Raw genomic sequence first — 24,391 nt, forward strand, 5'->3', positions numbered from 1 at the left:
GCTCGTTCGCCGTTTTATAGTGTATTTTTTCACACTGGCTAAAGAAAAATATGAAATAAATGCGACGCTGCTGGACTGCTTTTTCTCCATGAATCAACATTGCGGCTAGACTGCTTTTTCTTTAAGAGTTAACATTAATGATTATAAAATGCCAGGTAATAGATATGCCAGAAGTAATGGACACGTCGAGGATATCATTGAGGTAATAATTACTATGAAGGATATAGGTTATGATGGAGGCAATTATATGGTGGATGGAGCTCCAATCGATCCTATTAAATCAATGCTTGTAATAAAATTCTGACTCTTTTCTCATCTATGTCTTCTGTATTATTTGTATGCAGGTGCTACTAAATCAATATTAAAGGTATTATTATTAAAGGTATATGTAGGTCATCTATAACAGTAGGTAATACATACATCAATAATTATTATTAATATTACAACAAACATTTTGTCGAATACTTTTTGTTAACTATAATATATTGCAAGATATAATATAAATATATTTTAGTTTAGTTACCTATAAGGTTTATCCTAATAATATAAATGCGAAAGTTTGGGATGGATGCATGGATGTTGGTCAACATTCAACAAATCTAACAAATGTATCAATTTTGAAATTCCCGCCTCCGCGTTACATTTTAATGTGATCATGGTCGTTTACAAATAATTAATCAAAATAGCATTTTTTTAACTGAAAATAGTTCTGATACATCAATGTAAAATTGCATAATATGTATTTTAAATATTTATTTATTTATATATTTTGGTTGCTATAGATAATATATGACAAATGACAGCTGACAAGTGCTACGCAATAAATACACTTTGGATTTCGGAACGTTTGTTTTTAGTTTTTCTGTAGCAATGGCGACGGTGATTGTTAGTTCGGCTCGCCAGGGTAATTTCTATTTATTTTGCTTCAAAATTCTGTAATTATTTCAATAAATAATCCTTAGATGTAATGTTTAACTAAAACTGAATGTTGTTTACGTTCATGAAAGTGCAAATTGAGTACAGTAGAAAGTTTTTGACACACGTCGTCAGCTGTTTCGAAGTTCTAAATATTTTATTTAAAAATTTAAAACCAAATTTAAGAAATGTACAGTTTCACGATCAATTAAGAAACTATAAATTAATATTATTACCAAAAAAATAATTAGTGTTATGCAACAAGTATCAACAAGTTCTGAGTTCAAAGTTCAATTTTCGAGCTTACTTAAAATTGTTATTTGATTTTCAGTGGGGAGGCTAACTAGTGCTGCTCGCAGGCTTTATTCGGATGTATATCCCAAGATAACTACACATTATACCGTGCACCCCAGAGATAAGGATCCGAGATGGAAAGGTCAGTATTTTGCCATTATCAACCATATTTTGATCAATTTATGTTGATGTTCAGTACATATCAAACTAGAGATAAAAGTAAATATTCAATGATACTATTATCATAAAGATAAATATTCAATGATACTATTATTAAGTTATTGACTTGACTTGATTATTGATTAATCTAAACGAAATATCGGCTCAAGGTCCTGAAAATTATACTCACAGTAAATATATAATTATTTCAATAATAGATTTCAATACATACAAGACATTGCTATATTAAACTCCATACAAAATATTAATAAATATTATTTAAAAGAATTAAATAACTGCTTAGTCAATGGCTTATTTGAAAGTATGTACCTAGATGTTAAAATGTTAAAACATTATCATAAGGTAAACATCATAATGGATACAATCTTCAAGATAAATATAGTGATAACAATTCTCAAAGATATTTGTAAATTATATTTATTTGGTGAATTCTGATACAATTAAGGGAAATCATGCATTTACAAATAATTCAATATTAACAAGCTTTTATGAGTGAAAGCTAGTCCAGTTTTTACTAGTTTATACTTTACTAGCTATTCGCCCGCGGCTACGCCCGCTTTGTCTAAAACCTAATAAATTATATACTAAATCCTTCCTCTTGAATAACTCTATCTAAAAAAAACCGCGTCAAACTCCGTTGCGTAATTTTAAAGATTTAAGCATACAAAGGGACATAAGGACAGAGAAAGTGACTTTGTTTTATACTTTGTAATGATGATAGGTAGAGATAGCTGTCTGCCTGCCCTTTTGTAAAATTTGGCTTGATGAATCACAAAAACATGATTACATTCCTAATTCTATATACACATAGTTAGCTAAAAAAAATCTAAAAAAAATAATTTGAATACTATTTTGTATGAAAAGTATTTACACTTATTTTAATTTGTAGATATCAACATGGAACGCATGGCGGAGGAGACAGATATTCTCATCATTGGTGGAGGACCAGCTGGCATGGCTGCGGCCATCAGAGCAAGACAAATAGCTGAGGAAAAGGGGGCTGTAAGTTGGTTACATATTTTGCTGGTTCTTTAGACACACATTCAAAAGATGAAAAAAAAAAGATAACACTCGCTTTTACAAGATAACATGTGTTACTGTAGTATTTAACAATAACAGGGATATTTCAAGATGTTAGAGTTGCTTTAGGAAATGCTTATATTTTTGTGATAATTTTTATTTTTTAACAAATTAATATAATTTTACTTAAACTTACTTTTACTATATAGTTCTTCTTATCTTGTTCAAAAGAGTATGATCTCCTAACAATTTCTTTTTTAATTCATTTTTTTTTCCAGGAAGTCAGAGTAACATTACTAGAGAAAGCCGCAGAAGCAGGTGGCCACATTCTCTCCGGAGCGTGTGTAGATCCCATAGCTCTTAACGAATTGATTCCTGACTGGAAAGACAAGGGAGCACCCTTGGATACCCCTGTGACATCTGATAAGTTCGGTCTGCTCACGAAGGGTGGCAGAATACCTATACCTGTGTTTCCTGGTAAGAAGAATAAGTTAATTAATTTTAAATATGTGTAAAAATAAACTTACTTTTTTTAATTTGGTCATAGAGGAATAAGAGAGGGTTTGATGAATTTAAATGATGTATAAACAAATATAAAACCAATCACTTGTTTAAATCTTGTTGTTATAAGTGTAGAGTTATTGTTATTACTTACAATCCATGGAATCCATGGATATTATAAATGTAAATGTTTGTGAGGATGTATGTATGTATTTTTGGTCCTTTCACGAAAAACTACTGGACAGATTGGATAAAACTTAAAAAATAGTTGATTTTGCCTGCAGTTCATCTGCGAGTGAAACTGGGCAGCACAGCTAGTGGCTAGTCCATACTAATATTATAAATGCGAAAGTAACTCTGTCTGTCTGTCTGTTACTCAATCACGCCTCAACTACTGAACCAATTTGCATGAAATTTGGTATAGAGATATTTTGATACCCGAGAAAGGACATAAGCTACTTTTTACCCCAAGAAATAGGATAGGTTTTATCCCGGAAATCCCACGGGAACGGGATCTATGCGGGTTTTTCTTTGACTGCACGGGTGAAGCTGCGGGTGGAAAGCTAGTATGATATAAATTCAAAATGATTGATAGTTCCAAGTGAATGTAATCATATCAGTAATATCACATAATAATTTTGTTTGTTTTTGTACTCATGATAATAACAAACGTAAATATTATTCATACTTATCATTACTTAACAGGTTTACCAAACTACAACCACGGTAACTATGTAGTGAGGCTCGGACATCTTGTGCGCTGGCTTGCAGAACAAGCTGAGGCGGTTGGTGCTGAGGTAAATATAAACTAAAGTATTCATTTATTATGTAAATGTTAATTAATTGATGGAGTTTTATTTCTTAGGTCTCTATTATACAGGTAAATATAATAAAGTCAGGTAAAACTTTGATGATGATTCAGGGAAAGTAAAGTGTTCAGCAGCTCCATTACTATTTTACATACTTACACAACTTAATTTATACTTTTATGTTTTTAGGGTTCCTTACCGAAAGGGTAAAAAGGGACCCTATTATTGAGACTTCGTTGTCTGTCTGGCTCCAGGCTGTATCTCATAAGCCGTGATAGCTAGAAAGGTGAAATTTTGACGAATTATGTATTTCCGTTGCCACTATAACAACAAATACTAAAATTAAAAAAAATATATTAATAGGGGTCCCTATAGTACGGAACCCTACGTGCGCGAGTCCGACTCGCACTTTGCCGTTTTTAATATATCAAGAGATTCGAACCAGTTTCTTCTGCCTTATGAAATTCGTTACAATTTTTGGTTATTTGCAATTGAAAACAAGATTCTCAAATGATTTACTTATTTAATTATGTTTGAATTTCCACAGGTATGGCCCGGATGCGCCGGCGCAGAGCTATTATACCGTGATGATGGATCACTAAAGGGAGTGGCTACAGGCGATGTTGGTATTGCGAAGGATGGAAGCCCTAAAGACATGTTCGAGAGAGGAATGGAGTTCCATTCTAAGATCACTATTTTTGCTGAAGGTATGTTTATGGAAACTTTTTTAAAAAGAGTATATTTTAGTACTTTTTTTGAGTATGTTACTAACTTTACATAATTTTCTAAAAATGTGTAGTTTGTTCAATAGCGTTTCATAAACTTAACTACTTGTGTGATAAAAGTTTATAGAGTTAAGATGTTCGATTTTTATAGATAACTAGCTTACCGCCCGCTTTGTCTAAAACCTAATAGATTATATACTAAAACCTTCCTCTTCAATCACTCTATCTATTAAAAAAAAACCGTATCAAAATCCGTTGCGTAGTTTTAAAGATTCAAGCATACAATGGGACATAGGGATTAGGGATATAGTGACAGAGAAAGCGACTTTGTTTTATTCTATGTGATATAGAGAGAGTGATATAGAAAAAACACAAAACATACTTTCAAACAAACTTTGACTCTTCTTTGACATTTTAACTAGCATCTGGCGCAAGGTATTAAAAAAAAATGAAAGCAACAATAAATTACTTAATACCATTTTTCATTTTTAATAGGATGTCACGGACATTTAACAAAGATGGTGTCAAAGAAATACAATCTTCGGGAAAAGAGTGAGCCACAGTCTTACGGTATTGGTTTGAAAGAACTGTGGGAAGTTAAACCAGAGGTGAGATTTATGTTTAGTTTATATTGCGAAAATAAATTTAAGTAGAAAATATATATTTTTTTCAGTAGATTGTAAGTACTTATATATTTACTAGCTTTCCACCCGCAGCTTCGCCCGCGCAGTCAAAGAAAAACCCGCATAGTTCCCGTTCCCGTGGGATTTCCGGGATAGAACCTATCCTTTTTTTTGGGGTAAAAAGTAGCCTATGTCCTTTCTCGGGTATCAAAATATGTCTGTACCAAATTTCATGCAAATTGGTTCAGTAGCTAAGACGTGATTGAGTAACAGACAGACAGACAGAGTTCGCATTTATAATATTAGTATGGATTAAATAACATTACTATAGAAATAAAGGCTTAAGAGATAATTAAATTGCATTAAGAATTTGATTCTCTTCTTTGTTGTGTTAATGAGAGATTAAAAGTATATTTCAACTCAGAAAGCCATCTAGATTTAATCAGTAATAATATTTTTATATTGGTATATTGAAACAAAAATAGTTTTTATTCTAATATAACGCTATGTATTCAAAATTCAAACATTCTTGCATATTCAAATAAATAAAATTTAACATAAAAACTTTCAGAATCACAAGCCCGGTCTAGTCGAGCACACAATTGGTTGGCCGCTTGACAGGAACACCTACGGGGGCTCCTTCATATACCACCTCAATGAAAGCGAAGCCCCACTTGTGGCCGTGGGCTTCGTGGTGGGACTGGATTATAGCAACCCGTACCTGAGCCCCTTTAGGGAGTTCCAGAGATTTAAACTGCACCCCTATGTGAAGCCCATGTTTGAAGGTAATTTAGTTTATAACAAGTGGTACAGTCAGGCTTGGCCTGTAATAAATATATAGTTTATTACATATATATATATATATATATATATATATAGATATCTCCATGGGCACTATGTTGATCAAACGTGCCATATAGTTAGTAATTATTTGATCCGTTTTCACTTGTTGATCCGGTTGGTATTTGTGGATCCATTGCCACATCACCGTCCGTATGTGGATCCGAACGGAGCCACAAGTGTCACCATCAGTAATAATAATAATTACGTGCTTTTTATACAAATCCACCTTTTTTGCGTTATAGCTCTTGTTGATCCGATTCAAATGAGCCAATCAGAGCCCACCGAGCTCAGCCATTGGTCGCTTGCGGCCTTAGCCATTTGAAGGTTTAAAGACATTAATTCCCGTTTTAGAAACGTATGTTGCCGTTCGCCTTCCATAATTTTTTCGGATCTTCGGGAGGGCAAGATAGCTAGCTCGTCTATTAGGATAGTGGCGATTTGATGTTGAGATTATAATATTTGTATTTATGTTTTTATGTAGCGCTTTGCGGATGAACATACACGTATTATAAAAGTATAATTGTTTTTTAATTCATTATTTTAGTGTCGTCGCAGATTTTATTTGTAGAAGTTAAAAAAGGATAGTTAAAGATAGTTTTAATGATTTTATTTTGTAAAATTTGGGGTGGCGCTAATTTATTTTTGTAAGCACTCCCCGATACTTCTATTAAATACATTAGGTTACTAACGTGTTTTAGATGGTGTGGCGTAATTTATGAGGAATGCAAGAAGTAATATTATGCAGAGATCTAGGAAGTGCTGATAATTTATTTTTTAGGTGGTCGATGTGATAATTCCATTTCAGAGAGCTGTCGTTTCGCAAACCTAGGCATTTCTCGTGGGTTTTATGTTCTAATACAACACCGTTAATTTTAAGTGGAGCGTGTGGTGGAATAATTTTGTTATGAGCTTTGAATTTAGATATATTTATTTTTAGTAGATTGAATTTATTTATTTAATTTATTTAAATCATTTTGTGCTTGCGCTATCATGTCATGTATAGAGGGACCAAAATAAAACAGACAGGTGTCATCCGCATAAAGTGTTAGGTGACCATTTAGCTTTAAATCTTGGAAATTATTAATATAAATTAAAAAAAGCAATGGGCCTAGAATCGAACTTTGTGGTATGCCACATGTATTTGGTAAGGGAATGCTATCATGGTTATCTATTTTAACTATTCGTGATCGATTTTTTAAATATGATTTCAGCATATCTAGTACTTTATGGATGCTAATTTCTTTATTAAAAGTTCGTGAGAAACGGTATCAAAGGGCTTTTGTAGGTCAATAAACACTCCCAAAACTATATTGTTTGCGTCAATGTTCTGTTTTATTTTAATAGTTAGGTCCATAGTCGCTGACAGAGTGTTATTTTTTGGCTTAAATCCGTATTGACGCACTGAAATAAAATTAAATGAGTCTAAATATTTTTCTAATCTCGTGTGTAAAATCTTCTCCAATATTTTTGACAATACTGGCAAAACCGAAATTGGCCTATAGTTACCAGGTTCAAATTTTGAGCCACTCTTATAGATAGGAGTTACCTTCGCTATTTTTAACGAGTCCGTAAAACGTCTTTGACTTATGGCTTGGTTAAGACAGTCGTTTAAGGTATGATTTAATTTTTAACCGACTTCAAAAAAAAGGAGGAGGTTATCAATTCGGCCGGTATGTTTTTTTTTTATGTATATACACCGATTACTCCGAGGTTTCTGAACCGATTTACGTGATTCTTTTTTGTTCGATGCGGGATGGTGTCGAATTGGTCCCATAAAAATGTTATTCGGATAGGCCCAGTAGTTTTTATTTTATGAGCATTTTTGTCTGTATTTGTAAATGTTGCAAGTGCAAGTTTGAAGTCGGCTGTTTTTAACGCAGTTATCTACTTGTTCTTTGATGCATTTAATTGCTTTTGTAGTAATACCATCAAGACCTGTACTACAGTTTGAATTAAGGTTATTTATAATTATATATTTTTTAGTGGCTTCGGTAGGTCTGAACTTATTAGTGAGGTAATTTTTTAAAATTTCGTAGTTGTCTTTAGATTTCCTCTCCTTTGAGTTATAAGATGTCGATTCTGGGAAACCAGTAAAAATTACATTTTTTTCGCGGCTCTTTCTGTCCCGTAGTTCCTTGATTAAGTTTTAAATTATATGAAGTTGATTTTTAGACGTAAAACCCGATGGATTGGCTGACTGATTTATTAATTAAAGATTTAATTTCAGTAATTTTATTTTACTCTCACCCTGGTTTATCTGGGATTCTAATTGAGAAATAGTACTCTTCAATAATATGTTTTGTTCAGTAATTATCATACATGCTGCTGACTTAATTTCATTGATTTGATTCGTATTTTGGCGAATTAAATTCAAGGATTGTTCGTAGGACGATTTAATTTCGGTAATTTGTGTTTTTACCTCAGAAATGTTTTCATGAATTTTGTTTACTATTTGTTCATTTGAGCATACATATTTTTCAAGTAATGTACTAATACGGCTCAACTCCGACCGAATATCCTTCATATCATCACTAAATTTGCAATGTAGTTCTAGCGGTTGTTTCCGTTATCTGTAAGTAATTTGAGTATCAGTTGGAGTAGAACTCGTAGAAAACGAACTTAGCTTCGATAGATCGGGATGCGATCCACCGGCAGTACCCACTGCACCACTGCTGGTTAATCGTGTTGGCGATCTGCGTACACTCATATTTACTCCGTAATGGGTAATTTGTGCAGGAATATGAGTCGTCATTTGTTTGACCTAAATCTAACATTTTAATTATTTTATCAGATTGATATCAGAATCAGGGCAAAGGCGAACGCTACACGTCAATAAATATTATGATAATTATCTTGATATTTACTTATGATTCAAGAGGTAGGTTGTTATTTGTAGGATGCATACTACTTGAGAATTATCACCGTCGCTGTATGACGAAAGGTTCGTCCAAATATCTATCTTTTTAGGGTTCCGTATTTTTAGTTTCACGACGTTTTCTATAAGTTTCAATTGAATTACGGTCGACTTCTTCAACTTCCATAAAACTCAGGAGATTTTTTGTTAGCCTTAATTTCATATCCCCATGTCAATGTCATGCAAGTGCATATAAATGGAACAGATCAACATACGACTTATGATTTGGTATATAAAACGGAGTCAAGAAGTGTTTGAGCATTTCAAAATTTGAACCGTTACTGAGTCGAGTTCGTCTAGTCTAGGCGGATTTAGCAATGTATGCAACATTACCTAACTATAATATGTTTGTGTACGGAGCCAACAAATACTGTAGTGTTTACGAAAAATTAATCTACGTTACTTAATATACAGTTTCGTTTTGTCGGATCAAATAAAGCTGTAATTTTGATAATATAAATGGATCTGATCAACATACGACTTTGGATTTGGTATATAAAACGGAGCCAACAAGTGTTTGTGGGTTTCTGAATTTCGGCCGTTACGGAGTCGATTCAGTTCGAGATCTTAGCAATAAAAATGTTGAGTATATCAATTTCTCCATGAATACGTTTGGCAACATCGCCCAAATATTTGCGCCGTTGCCACTCCGGGCAAGATCTATGCAACCGGAGTCGAGTAATATGGGGGAAAAGGTGGAGTCGGCAATGCACGGCAGTCAGGCTGGATCAACTTAGTGCCCAAGTTGGTATTTATATAAATACCAACCCAGGTTGGTATTTATATATATATATATATATATATATATATATATATATAAATACCAACTTGGGCACTAAGTTGATCCAGCCCGACTGCCGTGCATTCCTGACTCCACCTTTTGCCCCATATTACTCGACTCCGGTTGCATAGATCTTGCCCGGAGTGGCAACGGCGCAAATATTTGAGCGACGTTGCCAAACGTATTCATGGAGAAATTGATATACTCAACATTTTTATTGCTAAGATCTTGAACTGAATCGACTCCGTAACGGCCGAAATTCAGAAACCCATAAACACTTTTTGGCTCCGTTTTATATACCAAATCCAAAGTCGTATGTTGATCAGATCCATTTATATTATCAAAATTACAGCTTTATTTGATCCGACAAAACGAAACTGTATATTAAGTAACGTAGATTAATTTTTCGTAAACACTACAGTATTTGTTGGCTCCGTACACAAACATATTATAATTAGTTAATGTTCCATACATTGCTAAATCCGCCTAGACTAGACGAACTCGACTTCGTAACGGTTCAAATTTTGAAATGCTCAAATACTTCTTGACTCCGTTTTATATACCAAATCATAAGTCGTATGTTGATCTGTTCCATTTATATGCACTTGCATGACATTGACATGGGGATATGAAATTAGGGCTAGCAAAAAATCTCCTGAGTTTTATGGAAGTTGAAGAAGTCGACCGTAATTCAATTGAAACTTATAGAAAACGTTGTGAAACTAAAAATTCGGAACCCTAAAAAGATAGATATTTGGACGAACCTTTCGTCATACAGTGACGGTGATAATTCTCAAGTAGTATGCATCCTACAAATAACAACCTACCTCTTGAATCATCAGTAAATATCAAGATAATTATCATAATAATTATTGACGTGTAGCGTTCGCCTTTGCCCTGATTCTGATATCAATCTGATAAAATAATTAAAATGTTAGATTTAGGTCAAACAAATGACGACTCATATTCCTGCAAAAATTATCCATTACGGAGTAAATATGAGTGTACGCAGATCGCCAACACGTTTAACCAGCAGGGGTGCAGTGGGTACTGCCGGTGGATCGCATCCCGATCTATCGAAGCTAAGTTCGTTTTCTACGAGTTCTACGCTAACTGATACTCAAATAACTTACGGAAAACGGAAACAACCGCTAGAACAAGATTGCAGATTTAGTGATGATATGAAGGATATTCGGTCGGAGTTGAGCCGTATTAGTACATTACTTGAAAAATATGTATGCTCAAATGAACAAATAGTAAACAAAATTCATGAAAACATTTCTGAGGTAAAACACAAATTACCGAAATTAAATCGTCCAACGAACAATCCTTGAATTTAATTCGCCAAAATACGAATCAAATCAATGAAATTAAGTCATCAGCATGTATGATAATTACTGAACAAAACATATTGAAGAGTACTATTTCTCAATTATAATCCCAGATAAACTAGGGTGAGAGTAAAATAAAATCACTGGAATTAAATCTTTAATCATAATAAACTTCATATAATTTAAAACTTAATCAAGGAACTACGGGACAGAAAGAGCCGCGAAAAAAATGTAATTTTTACTGGTTTCCCAGAATCATCTTATAACTCAAAGGAGAGGAAATCTAAAGACAACTACGAAATTTTAAAAAATTACCTCACTAATAAGTTCAGACCTACCGAAGCCAGTAAAAAAATATATAATTATAAATAACCTTAATTCAAACTGTAGTACAGGTCTTGATGGTATTACTACAAAAGCAATTAAATGCATCAAAGAACAAGTAGATAACTGCGTTAAAAACAACCGACTTCAAACTTGCACTTGCAACATTTACAAATACAGACAAAAATGCCCATAAAATAAAAACTACTGGGCCTATCCGAATAAAATTTTTATGGGACCAATTCGACACCATCCCGCATCGAACAAAAAAGAATCACGTAAATCGGTTCAGAAACCTCGGTGTAATCGGTGTACATATATAAAAAAAAACATACCGGCCGAATTGATAACCTCCTCCTTTTTTTGAAGTCGGTTAAAAATTAAATCATACCATAAGCGACTGTTTTAACCAAGCCATAAGTCAAAGACGTTTTCCGGACTCGTTAAAAAGAATAAAAAGAAAGGTAAAGAATCGAGGTAAAGAATAAAACAGATAGCGAAAGACTCCAGCAAGATATAGATAGTATAGTGGAGTGGAGTCATCGTAACAAGCTGTATTTTAATGTAACTAAATGTTCCATGATTAGTTTTACTCGAGCACGCGTGCCCTTAAATTATGAGTACATAGTAGATGCGGTGCCGTTGAAAAGAGTTACAGAAGTACGTGATTTGGGGATAAGTGTCACGGCGGACCTTTCGTTTCGAGGACATATTACGCAAATTTGTAAAAAAGCGTATAGAAATTTGGGCTTTGTACTCAGACAGTCGCGGGGATTCACCAACATAACGGTAGTCAAAACGTTATACAATGCTCTTGTCAGGAGTTATTTGGAACACAGTGCGGTCATATGGGCACCGCACGAAGCAAAGTACACGGTTATGTTGGAAAGGTTTAAAGACATTTATTCCCATTAAGACATTAAGTCACTTACATGAGAAACTTAAATTTTAAACATAGGTATTTATAAAAAAAAATATCATTCGTTAGTTAAAATTTAGAGTAAGTTACATACTATAAACATAAGTTTAGGTTAGGTACTCATTCATTGCATTCAAAGTTTGAGCGTGTGGTCTTCCAGGATGTGTTTCGCTAATTGTTTTTTGAATACAATGAATGAGTTTACACTTTTTAATTTGCTTGGCAATCCGTTATAGAAACGTGCTCCCTCGTATGTTGCCGTTCGCCTTCCATAATTCGTTCGGATCTTCGGGAGGGCAAGATAGCTAGCTCGTCTATTAGGATAGTGGCGATTTGATGTTGAGAATATTATATTTGTATTTATGTTTTTATGTAGCGCTTTGTGGATGAACATACACGTATTATAAAAGTATAATTGTTTTAAATTCATTATTTTAGTATCGTCGTAGATTTTATTTGTAGAAGTTAAAAAAGGATATTTAAAAATGGTTTTAATAATTTTATTTTGTAAAATTTGTAGTGGCGCTAATTTATTTTTGTAAGCGCTACCCCATATTTCTATTAAATACATTAGGTGAGGTTTGACTAACGTGTTGTAGATGGTGTGGCGTAATTTATGAGGAATGCAAGAAGTGATATTACGCAGAGATCTAAGAAGTGCTGATAATTTATTTTTTAGGTGGTCGATGTGATAATTCCATTTTAGAGAGCTGTCGATTCGCAAACCTAGGTATTTCTCGTGGGTTTTATGTTCTAATACAACACCGTTAATTTTAAGTGGAGCGTGTGGTGGAATAATTTTGTTCTGAGCTTTGAATTTAATATAACACGTTTTAGATATATTTATTGTTAGTAGATTGTATTGAAACCATTTATTTAATTTATTTAAATCGTTTTGTGCTTGCTTTATCATGTCATGTATAGAGGGACCAAAATAAAACAGACAGGTGTCATCCGCATAAAGTGTTAGATGACCATTTAGTTTTAAATCTTGTAAATTATTAATATAAATTAAAAAAAGCAATGGGCCTAAAATCGAACCTTGTGGTATGCCACACGTAATTGGTAAGGGAATGCTATTGTAGTTATCTATTTTAACGATTTGTGATCGATTTTTTAAATATGATTTCAGCATGTCTAGTGCTTTACCAGTAATGTTAATGGATGCTAATTTCTTTATTAAAAGTTCGTGAGAAACGGTATCGAAGGCCTTTTGTAGGTCAATAAATACTCCCAAAACTAAATTTTTTGCGTCAATGTTCTGTTTTATTTTAGTAGTCAGGTCTATAGTCGCTGACAGAGTGTTACTTTTTGGCTTAAAACCGTATTGACGCACTGAAATAAAATTAAATGAGTCTAAATATTTTTCTAATCTCGTGTGTAAAATTTTCTCTATTATTTTTGACAACACTGGCAACACCGAAATTGGCCTATAGTTACCAGGTTCAAATTTTGAACCACTCTTATAGATAGGAGTTACCTTCGCTATTTTTAACGAATCCGGAAAACGTCCTTGACTTATAGCTTGGTTGAAACAATCGCTTAAGGTATGATTCAATTTTTCTTTAATGCATTTAATTGCTTTTGTGGTAATACCATCAAGACCTGTACTACAGTTTGAATTAAGGTTATTTATAATTTTTAAAATTTCATTAGGTGTACACGGATCAAAAGTGGATAATTCGTACTTTTTTGATGGTGATTTAGGTAAGGTTGAGGAAGAGTTGGTTTGATATTGTAGGGGTATTAAATTTGCTAGACGAGATCCTATTGTAGAAAAATATTGATTAAATATCTGGCATATTTCATTTGGCTCGGTAATATATTCAGAATTTATAAGTAATTTAGTAGGTAAAGTACATTTTACAGTTTTGTTATTAGCTAATTTATTTACTAAAGTCCATAATTTCTTGGGTTTATTTATATTCCTTGTAAATTCTTGGTAATAGTAAGAATCTTTAGTGTCTTGAATAAATTTTTTTACCTTTATTTTTTGAGTGTTAAATTTTATTTGAAGGTTTTTATTTTTAGGGTTGTTTTTTAGTTGAGACCATAATAAATTTCTTTCGTTAATTTCTGTTAAAATTGCTTTGTTTATCCAGTCTTTTCGGGGCAGATTTAGAAATTTAGTTTTAGTAATCTTACTTTTATCTATAATAGATTTAATTTTATTTTCTAATATTGTATAATCTTTGTTTATTTCAGTATCAACTATGGAGTCAGACAGGGATGATAATCTTTCGTAATTAATTGCTTTATATTGAGTTTTAACACTTTTTGGGGGTAAATATTTTTTTAATTCTACGTATATGTGCTTATGGTCGGAAATACATGAGTTTATTATTGCGAAATGAAAATTATCATTTTGAAGGTTCGTACTTACATGGTCAATGATAGATTTTTTTGAAGAGTCTCTTGTGCTGTATTTTTTAGTTAGTTTATTGAGTAATATATGTCCATTACACTTAAGAGTATATTTGTATAGTTTGGTATTTTTATCTTTTGTTAACAAGTCGATATTAAAATCTCCAAAAATAATAGCTCTGTGCCTTTGTTGTAATTGCGATTCATACATTTCAAGGAATTTTTGACAGTTAGTATAGCCCGGTTTATAGATAACGCCTACATCAATTTTACATCGTTCTAAACTTATCCATAAGTAATTGTTCCCTTCCTCGTATCGTGATTCAATAAGATTGTGTTTTAAATCGTTGTGGATGTATGCTGAGACTCCACCTCCTCTTGCGTCAGTCCGGTAGTTAAAATAATGTGTGTAATTATCAATATTTAATTCTGAAGCTTGCGCATCAGAATTTATCCAAGTTTCAGTAATTAGAATTACGTGGATAGGTTTTATTAATGAGCTCAGGATACATTTTACTTCATCTAGTTTACCTTTTTTTCTTATGCTTCGCGCATTGAAGTATATAAATCTAAGCCTGGATCGGGAGAGTTGCAAATTTTCATAGCTGTCTAGTATTTCATAGGAGTTGATATTTTGGTTGTTTGTCTTTAAATTTATTTCTAGTTTTTTGACACAATTTTCTTTATAGTAGGCATTCCGTTAACGTATTTTATTGTGAGATCTGTTTCTCCTTCACCAATGCGACGGTTTAGTTCATCCTGTAAACTTTTAAGATATTTTTCCTGAGCTGGCGTTTGATCACTAAAAGCTTTAATATTGTTGGGTAGTTTATTTTTGTTACGTAGGATTATTTTAGCAGATTCAATTGTGTCATAGCAAACCTTTATTCTACGATTTTTCCCCGGTGAATACTTGCCAATTCTATATATCTTTACTGGCTTCGGTAGGTCTGAACTTATTAGCGAGGTAATTTTTAAAATTTCGTAGTTGTCTTTAGATATCCTCTCCTCTGAGTTATAAGATGTCGGTTCTGGGAAACCAGCAAAAATTACATTTTTTTCGCGGCTTTTTCTGTCTCGTAGTTCCTTGATTAAGTGTTCATTTATATGTAGTTGATTTTTAGACGTAAAACCCGATGGATTGGATGACTGATTTATTGATTGAAGATTTAACTCCAGTGATTTTATTTTACTCTCACCCTGGTTGATCTGGGATTCTAATTGAGAAATAGTACTCTTCAATATGTTTTGTTCAGTAATTATCATACATGCTGATGACTTAATTTCATTGATTTGATTCGTATTTTGGCGAATTAAATTCAAGGATTGTTCGTTGGACGATTTAATTTCGGTAATTTGTGTTTTTACCTCAGAAATGTTTTCATGAATTTTGTTTATTATTTGTTCGTTTGAGCAAACATATTTTTCAAGTAATGTACTAATACGGCTCAACTCCGAGCGAATATCCTTCATATCATCACTACATCTGCAATCTTGTTCTAGCGGTTGTTTCCGTTTTCTGTAAGTGATTTGAGTATCAGTTGGCGTAGAACTCGTTGAAAACGAACTTAGCTTCGATAGATCGGGATGCGATCCACCGGCAATACCCACTGCACCACTGCTGGTTAAACGTGTTGGCGATCGGCGTACACTCATATTTACTCCGCAATGGATAATTTGTGCACGAATATGAGTCGTTCTACGGTGCGTGCAGGACAAAAAATTGCAATTGTCTTGCTCCCGCTTGAAACGCTCGCTGTGTTTCGAACGTAAATTGAAATGATATAAATACCAAACACTAATTATGCAACTTGAATTCTTATTATCATGTAAATAATTATTAAAATCGCAAAGCACTTTATAGTAAAAAGTAATACACGTCTATTCTGATTCACTAATGAACGATGTTGGAAAGAGTACAAAATAAATTCATGCGACACCTGTACATGAAGCTTTATGGCGTGTATCCCTTCTATCCTCTAATGTATCCCACACTGTTTGTACTGGGAATGGTGGGATATAATGAGTTAAGGGTAAGGCGCGAATTTAAGCTGGTGGCATACTTGGTGGAGGTTTTAAGGGGCAAGGAATACAATCCTGGAATATTACAGAGATTGCATTTTAAGGTTCCAGACAACTATTTAGGAAGAAGAATCTTACCCAATTTACTGTATGTTCCAGTAGCGAGGACTAATCTATTAGCCAAATCCCCTCTTTTTTGTGCATTCCGTACAGTTAATGAAGTACACAATAAAATAGATGTGTTCTCTTGTACTTTGAGTGATTTTTCAAAGGTGCTCTTATATATTTTATGCTATCGGGAATGTTAATTGTATTGAGATTATAATTGTTAAGTAGTACTTATTTTTAATTTTAATGATGTTGATGTTTGATGAGATGAGATTTGTTTTTGTTAATTTATAAAAGAACACTGTCGAATTAGGTTAGAATCCTGTAATGATAGTAAGTTCTATGTGATGTAAATAAATAAATAAATAAAATAGCGAAGGTAACTCCTATCTATAAGAGTGGCTCAAAATTTGAACCTGGTAACTATAGGCCAATTTCGGTTTTGCCAGTATTGTCAAAAATATTGGAGAAGATTTTTCACACGAGATTAGAAAAATATTTAGACTCATTTAATTTTATTTCAGTGCGTCAATACGGATTTAAGCCAAAAAATAACACTCTGTCAGCGACTATGGACCTAACTATTAAAATAAAACAGAACATTGACGCAAACAATATAGTTTTGGGAGTGTTTATTGACCTACAAAAGCTCTTTGATACCGTTTCTCACGAACTTTTAATAAAGAAAATAGCATCCATTAACATTAATGGTAAAGCACTAGATATGCTGAAATCATATTTAAAAAATCGATCACGAATAGTTAAAATAGATAACCATGATAGCATTCCCTTACCAAATACATGTGGCATACCACAAGGTTCGATTCTAGGCCCATTGCTTTTTTTAATTTATATTAATAATTTCCAAGATTTAAAGCTAAATGGTCACCTAACACTTTATGCGGATGACACCTGTCTGTTTTATTTTGGTTCCTCTATACATGACATGATAGCGCAAGCACAAAATGATTTAAATAAATTAAATAAATAAATTCAATCTACTAAAAATAAATATATCTAAATTCAAAGCTCATAACAAAATTATTCCACCACACGCTCCACTTAAAATTAACGGTGTTGTATTAGAACATAAAACCCACGAGAAATGCCTACGTTTGCGAATCAGCTCTCTGAAATGGAATTATCACATCGACCACCTAAAAAATAAATTATCAGCACTTCCTAGATCTCTGCATAATATTACTTCTTGCATTCCTCATAAATTACGCCACACCATCTAAAACACGTTAGTAACCTAAATCTACGACGACACTAAAATAATGAATTTAAAACAATTATACTTTTATAATACGTGTAAGTTCATCCGCAAAGCGCTACATAAAAACATAAATACAAATATTATAATCTCAACATCAAATCGCCACTATCCTAATAGACGAGCTAGCTATCTTGCCCTCCCGAAGATCCGAACAAATTATGGAAGGCGAACGGCAACATACGTTTCTATAACGGGAATAAATGTCTTTAAACCTTCAAATGGCTAAGGCCGCAAGCGACCAATGGCTGAGCTCGGTGGGCTCTGATTGGCTCATTTGAATCGGATCAACAAGAGCTAAAACGCAAAAAAGGTGGATTTGTATAAAAAGCACGTAATTATTATTATTACTGATGGTGACACTTGTGGCTCCGTTCGGATCCACATACGGACGGTGGTGTGGCAATGGATCCACAAATACCAACCGGATCAACAAGTGAAAACGGATCAAATAATTACTAACTATATGGCACGTTTGATCAACATAGTGCCCGTGGAGATATCTATATATATATATAATTCAGGAACCATCTACATATTCAACGGTGAAATCTGAGTAGTTTTTGAGATTAGCGGAAACAAACAAACACTCTTCAGTGTTATAAGTTTCATACATATACCACTCAATGAAAGCGAAGCCCCACTTGTGGCCGTGGGCTTCGTGGTGGGACTGGATTACAGCAACCCGTACTTGAGCCCCTTTAGAGAATTCCAGAGATTTAAATTGCACCCCTATGTGAAGCCCATGTTTGAAGGTATATTTTTAATGATAGATTCTAACAAAGAATGCTAAGTTTTCTTTGTAAATTAATATTTTGAGATATAATTAGATAAATGCTATAGCCAATTTAGAGTAAGATTTTATCTACAAATTCAAAAAAAATGTTACAAATTGAGCTACAAATAAATATGTAAATATGCGAATAGCCGAACCGAGACGACGTACTTGATTGTGTAAACGCAGTAAAATGCGGTAAAATATACATATGTTCGTTATTCTTCTGAATTTTGTAAATGCGGTTAGACAATACATACGTTACATATAGAAAATAACTAATATTATAAATGCGAAAGTAACTCTGTCTGTCTGTCTGTCTGTTACTCAATCACGCCTTAAGTACTGAACCAATTTGCATGAAATTTGGTATAGAGATATTTTGATACCCGAGAAAGGACATAGAATAGGTTTTATCCCGGAAATCCCACGGGAACCGGAACTATGCGGGTTTTTCTTTGACTGCGCGAGCGATGCCGCGGGTGGAAAGCTAGTAGAAAATAAATTTATAAAGTTAATCTACTTATAAATTCATAAAAGGCTTGAATGGATTTTAATTATTTTAAATTATTTATTTTTCCCTAGATTAGGCTAGTAATGGTTAAAACATTTGAATTTGAAAAATCAACAATAAGCTCCTAAAAGTTTAAATATTTAATTATCATAGATGATTTTATTCTTTACTATTGTTTGTTCCAGGCGGTACCCGCATAGCCTACGGCGCCAGGGCTCTAGTGGAGGGTGGTTGGCAGTGCCTCCCCAACCCGGTTTTCCCCGGGGGTTGTTTGGCGGGAGATACCGCGGGATTCCTCAATGTGCCCAGGATAAAGGGCACGCATAATGCTATGAAGAGTGGTGAGTTTTAATCATGAATACTATCTCTAGAAATGTCTACATATTTATTAAGGTTTGGGCTTAAAAATATTTAGCCCACAGATGTTAAAGTTTAAATATTGGCAGACGTTGATCTGTCCATTTTTCCTGCCTTAACAAAATCTTTAAAAATATTGCCAAATTAAAACTCGAGAATGGCTCGACCATTCTCGAGTTTCAATTTTATTATAAACATATTTTCTGTGTCCTAAAAAATACTACATATAAAGAAACAGGATTATTTTATTTATGTAACGCTCAATGACCGATAATGCTTATAAAACATTAAAAATCTAAGTCATGCAGACCAGTGACAATTTTATTCTACATAATAATTTACTATAATTTATTTTTTTCACAGGTATGCTAGCAGCAGAAAGTGCAATGGAGTTAATATTATCAGGAGAAGCATCTCATGAGAAGGGAGTCACTCCTACACTGTATGAAGATAAATTGAAGGAATCCTATGTTTATAAGGAATTGAAGGTAAAGTTATAACATTGTGACTTTTGCGTTAGATTGTTCTTTATACAATGGACACATAAAGTTCGCGATGAACATTTTCTTGCCAAACATCATTACATTCATAATTATAATAATTACTCGTAGCCTTTTTTATTACGTGTGTACTTTTCTCCCCGACATAATAGACAAAGACAAAGATACCTTTATTTGGCACTAAATTAAAAATACAGTGATGAAAAAAAAATATCTGTGAGATGTTAAATAGCCTTATAGCCTTCCTCGATAAATAGGCTATCTAACACAGAAATAATTTTTCAAATCAGATCAGTAGTTCCTGAGGTTAGCGCATTTAAACAAACAAACTCTTCAGCTTTATATTATAGTATAAATAATCATAACCCTTAGCCTTTTTTATTATTTGTGTACTTTTCTCCTTGACATAATAGAAATAGACAAAGATACCTTTATTTGGCACTAAATTAAAAATACAGTAATGAAGAAAAATAAGTTATGCAAGGTATAAAAAAACTATCTGTTCTCCGCGGTTTATACCCGCAGTGCTCCGCTCCTGTTGGTCTTAGCGAGATGATATATAGTCTATAGCCGTCCTCGATAAATAGGCTATCTAACACAGAAATTTTTCAGATCGGACCAGTAATTCCTGAGATTAGTGCGTTCAAACAAACAAACAAACTCTTCAGCTTTATAATATTAGCATAGATAATGCCAAAATGTCACATCTGTTAAGTTGTGTAAAAGTTATAGTACCACAAACTTATCTGACCCGGTGACAGTGTCACTGATGTCGCTTTCTTTTTATTTAAACAAAATATTCCGTATGAAAAGTCTGTGAAAATGTGACATTTCAAAATGGCGGCACGTAGTTCCAGTTTTTGTCACCGGGTCAGATAAGTTTGTGGCACTATACAAATAAATGATAGTGTAAAACTAATGTATTATGTATATTATATTCACAGCAAGTCCGCAATTGCCGTCCATCATTCCACACATCACTAGGTCTATACGGCGGCATCGCTTACTCAGCATTTTCCACGCTCGTCCGGGGAAAAGAACCCTGGACATTGAGTCATGGAGGTAAATACTGGACTTTCAATAAAATCTAATGCTTTATTGTGCACTAATTACCAAACTATACAGAAATAAGTACTATAAATATAAATAAAACAATCTGATATTATACTATGCATATTTTAATAAAAAAGCGTGTGTGCCGAGCAAACGTGTCAGAAGTGAAACTTCTTTAGCAAGATTCAAAGATATCAAAATCGTCGCCTTACTCCATAACGTGACGGACGACGGTATTGCCATGACGCGACCTTGGAATTTTTCTCTCAACGCGCCTAAAGAAGTTTCACTTCAATATAATAAATTAAAACAAGTTTGAACATTTAAATCAACCGTGTTCAAGCAAAATTGAGTTCAATTTTAATTTAAATTTTTAATTATTTATTGTCTGTCATTTTAAAATGGATTTCACATGTATATTTTCTTTATAGGTGCCGACCACGCAAGATTGAAGCCGGCGAAGGAAAGCACGCCCATAGAATATCCCAAACCAGACGGTGTTGTTACTTTTGATCTGCTCTCATCTGTGGCTTTAACAGGTAATTTATTATTTATTTAAAAGTTGCTAACAATTTATATTAACAGAAATGTGTCTAAAGAATTTTGCTTTCTTAAAAAAATAATGCTAGTGTTTTGTTATCAGTTATCCCCTCATATATGTTCAGAACTTGACAACGACTTACCCTAGCTATTTTAAAATATTTAATTGTGAAGTGGAGTTGAATTTAAATAATAGTAATTAAGAAAATTAAGCAAAAAAAAAAAGCAATAGAAGACCTCAAATTGCACAAAATATTGAAATTCAGAATCATATCCGTCTGTAACTTCAAAATTTATAATTTCAATCTAATATAATGGATTATATACTTAACTTGTAACATGATTAGTAGGAGATAAAAGGAGTTTTATTTTATTTACTAGCTTCCGCCCGCGACTCCGTCCGCGCGGAAAAATTAAGATTTATTTTTTTCTACGTATTTTTCCGGGATAAAAAGTATCCTATTTTATGCCCAGGTAAATAAGGTATAATTATACCAAGTTTCATCGAAATCGAACCGTTAGTATTCACGTGATGCCTGAACATACAGACAGACAGACAGACAGACAGACAAAAATTTTTTTAATCACATATTTGGGTTTTGTATCGATCCAGTAACACCCCCTGGTATTTATTTTTTCAATATTTTCAATGTACAGAATTGACCCTTCTACAGATTTATTATATGTATAGATATTATAATTAAAATGTACATATTATAGGCACAAACCACGAAGCGGACCAGCCCGCACATCTCACGCTACAAGACGACTCTGTGCCCGTTAAGAACAATCTCAACATTTACGATGGTCCAGAGGCTAGATTCTGCCCTGCTGGTGAGATATTTATTTATTACTAGCTTCCGCCCGCGACTCCGTCCGCGCGGAAAAATTAAGAAAATTTTTTTTTTCTACGTATTTTTCCAGAATAAAAAGTATCCCATTTTATGCCCAGGATAATAAGGTATAATTTATATCAAGTTTCATCGAAATCGAACCGTTAGTTTTCACGTGATGCCTGAACATACAGACAGACAAAAAATTTTTTAATCACATATTAAAGTGAAACTTTTATTACATTGTCTCAAACTTTTTGGTCTGTGTAGCGCATGTCGCGTGACGTACGATAATTATCGTACAAATACGTTAATTTTTAGTTAAATGTTTACAGTGTGAAAAAAAGTTTCACTTTTACCGTGGTTTCATAAAAACACACAACATTTTTTTTTGGGTTTGGTATCGATCCAGTAACACCCCTTGCTTTTTATTTTTTTCAATATTTTCAATGTACAGAATTGACCCTTCTACAGATTTATTATATTATGTATACAGATTTTTTGTGAAATATCTTTGAAGAATGATTACTTTAATAACTGCATTATTATCAGTATTTTCTTGACATACTTAGATATCAAAGAATTCTATGTTGATATTAGTTATGTATTGAATTCATCTAAGATAAATCTAAGCTCGAAAACAAATAGTAACGAAAAAAAAATTCTAAAGGAAGGAAGCTGCAACAAATTTTCGAACTTTTACAGAACTAACCATTTCATGATATGTGACCAAAAACTCTGTCATTATGTTTGGAGGTCTTATAAAAAAAGAGTTTTGGTTTTAATACAATTTATTTATTTTTTATTTTCAGGTGTATACGAGTATGTACCTATGGAAACTGGAGATGGACAGAGGTTGCAGATTAATGCTCAAAACTGCATACATTGTAAGTATAGAAATTGCTTGTATTTGTTTTAATATAAAATTGTATAAAATTGTCTACATAGAGACAAATAATACGGAAAAGGAATTGTTGAATTGTTTTCAATTGTTTTCAAAATAATTCTTGTATTTAATTTATAGAATGAATTTTGATTCATGGTACCAATAATTTATTTATTTATTTCTGATTACTTACAGCTATTCTTACAATAATTACATAATAATTGAACAATACGCTAATGAAAAGGAATTCCATTAATAGAATTATTATAAATTTTAGTACACATTAACAGTTCATTTTGTGCTTAACTGATAGATATTTTACTTGTGCTAGGTGCAAGCCGTAGAAATCTATATATATTATTTCTCTTAAAACAAACATTAAGCATTATTACTAAAATACAATAAAATTGCAGGTAAAACATGCGACATCAAAGATCCGTCACAGAACATCAACTGGGTGGTACCTGAAGGTGGCGGTGGTCCAGCTTACAACGGAATGTAGATAATTATACAAAAACTATTTATTTGTGAGACATAGATTATGTATCTATACATGGACAATGTAGAAAAGGCACAAAAAAAAAATATTTAAAAAAATGCCAGGAATGAAAATGGAATCGAATATTTTTAAATATTGGCGGCAATTCAAAGCCAAATTCAAATCGAATACAAGTAAAATTGTAACCAAACGCTATGTGAATATGGCCAATATTCAGACAAAAAAATGTGTGCGTGTACACACGTAACAAGTGAAACTTCTTTATGACCTTATTTTTCAAAAAATAATTTACTATATGCAACTTTACAGAAATACGTCGAATCACGCGTGGTAGGGATAAGAAAAAGATGGCGCGTAACGAAAAAATGTTACACTATTTTTTTTTCCAACCCCGATAAAGAAGTTTCACTTCAAAAAAAAAATGCGTGAACGAAATTTCAATCGAATGTTTTTAAATATTGGCGCCAATAAAAACTGAATTCGAA

The 24,391-nt window shown here is 33.0% G+C and overlaps 1 protein-coding gene across 1 annotated transcript; it reads left to right on the forward strand.

Annotated features, from left to right (window-relative positions):
• Positions 1-817: 817 nt before the first annotated feature.
• LOC123701244 (electron transfer flavoprotein-ubiquinone oxidoreductase, mitochondrial) lies at positions 818-24,079 on the forward strand. Its single transcript, XM_045648655.1, has 15 exons — positions 818-904; positions 1,247-1,351; positions 2,279-2,391; positions 2,688-2,886; positions 3,616-3,707; positions 4,267-4,426; positions 4,940-5,052; positions 5,639-5,852; positions 19,424-19,579; positions 19,959-20,083; positions 21,040-21,157; positions 21,580-21,687; positions 22,409-22,522; positions 23,334-23,408; positions 23,821-24,079. Exons 1-15 carry the CDS (start codon positions 871-873, stop codon positions 23,907-23,909), a joined length of 1,815 nt encoding a protein of 604 aa, XP_045504611.1. The 5' UTR covers positions 818-870; the 3' UTR covers positions 23,910-24,079.
• Positions 24,080-24,391: the final 312 nt, after the last annotated feature.

The sequence above is a fragment of the Colias croceus genome, chromosome 21 (genome assembly GCF_905220415.1).
Source record: "Colias croceus chromosome 21, ilColCroc2.1".
Classification (NCBI taxonomy): Eukaryota; Metazoa; Arthropoda; class Insecta; order Lepidoptera; family Pieridae; genus Colias; species Colias croceus.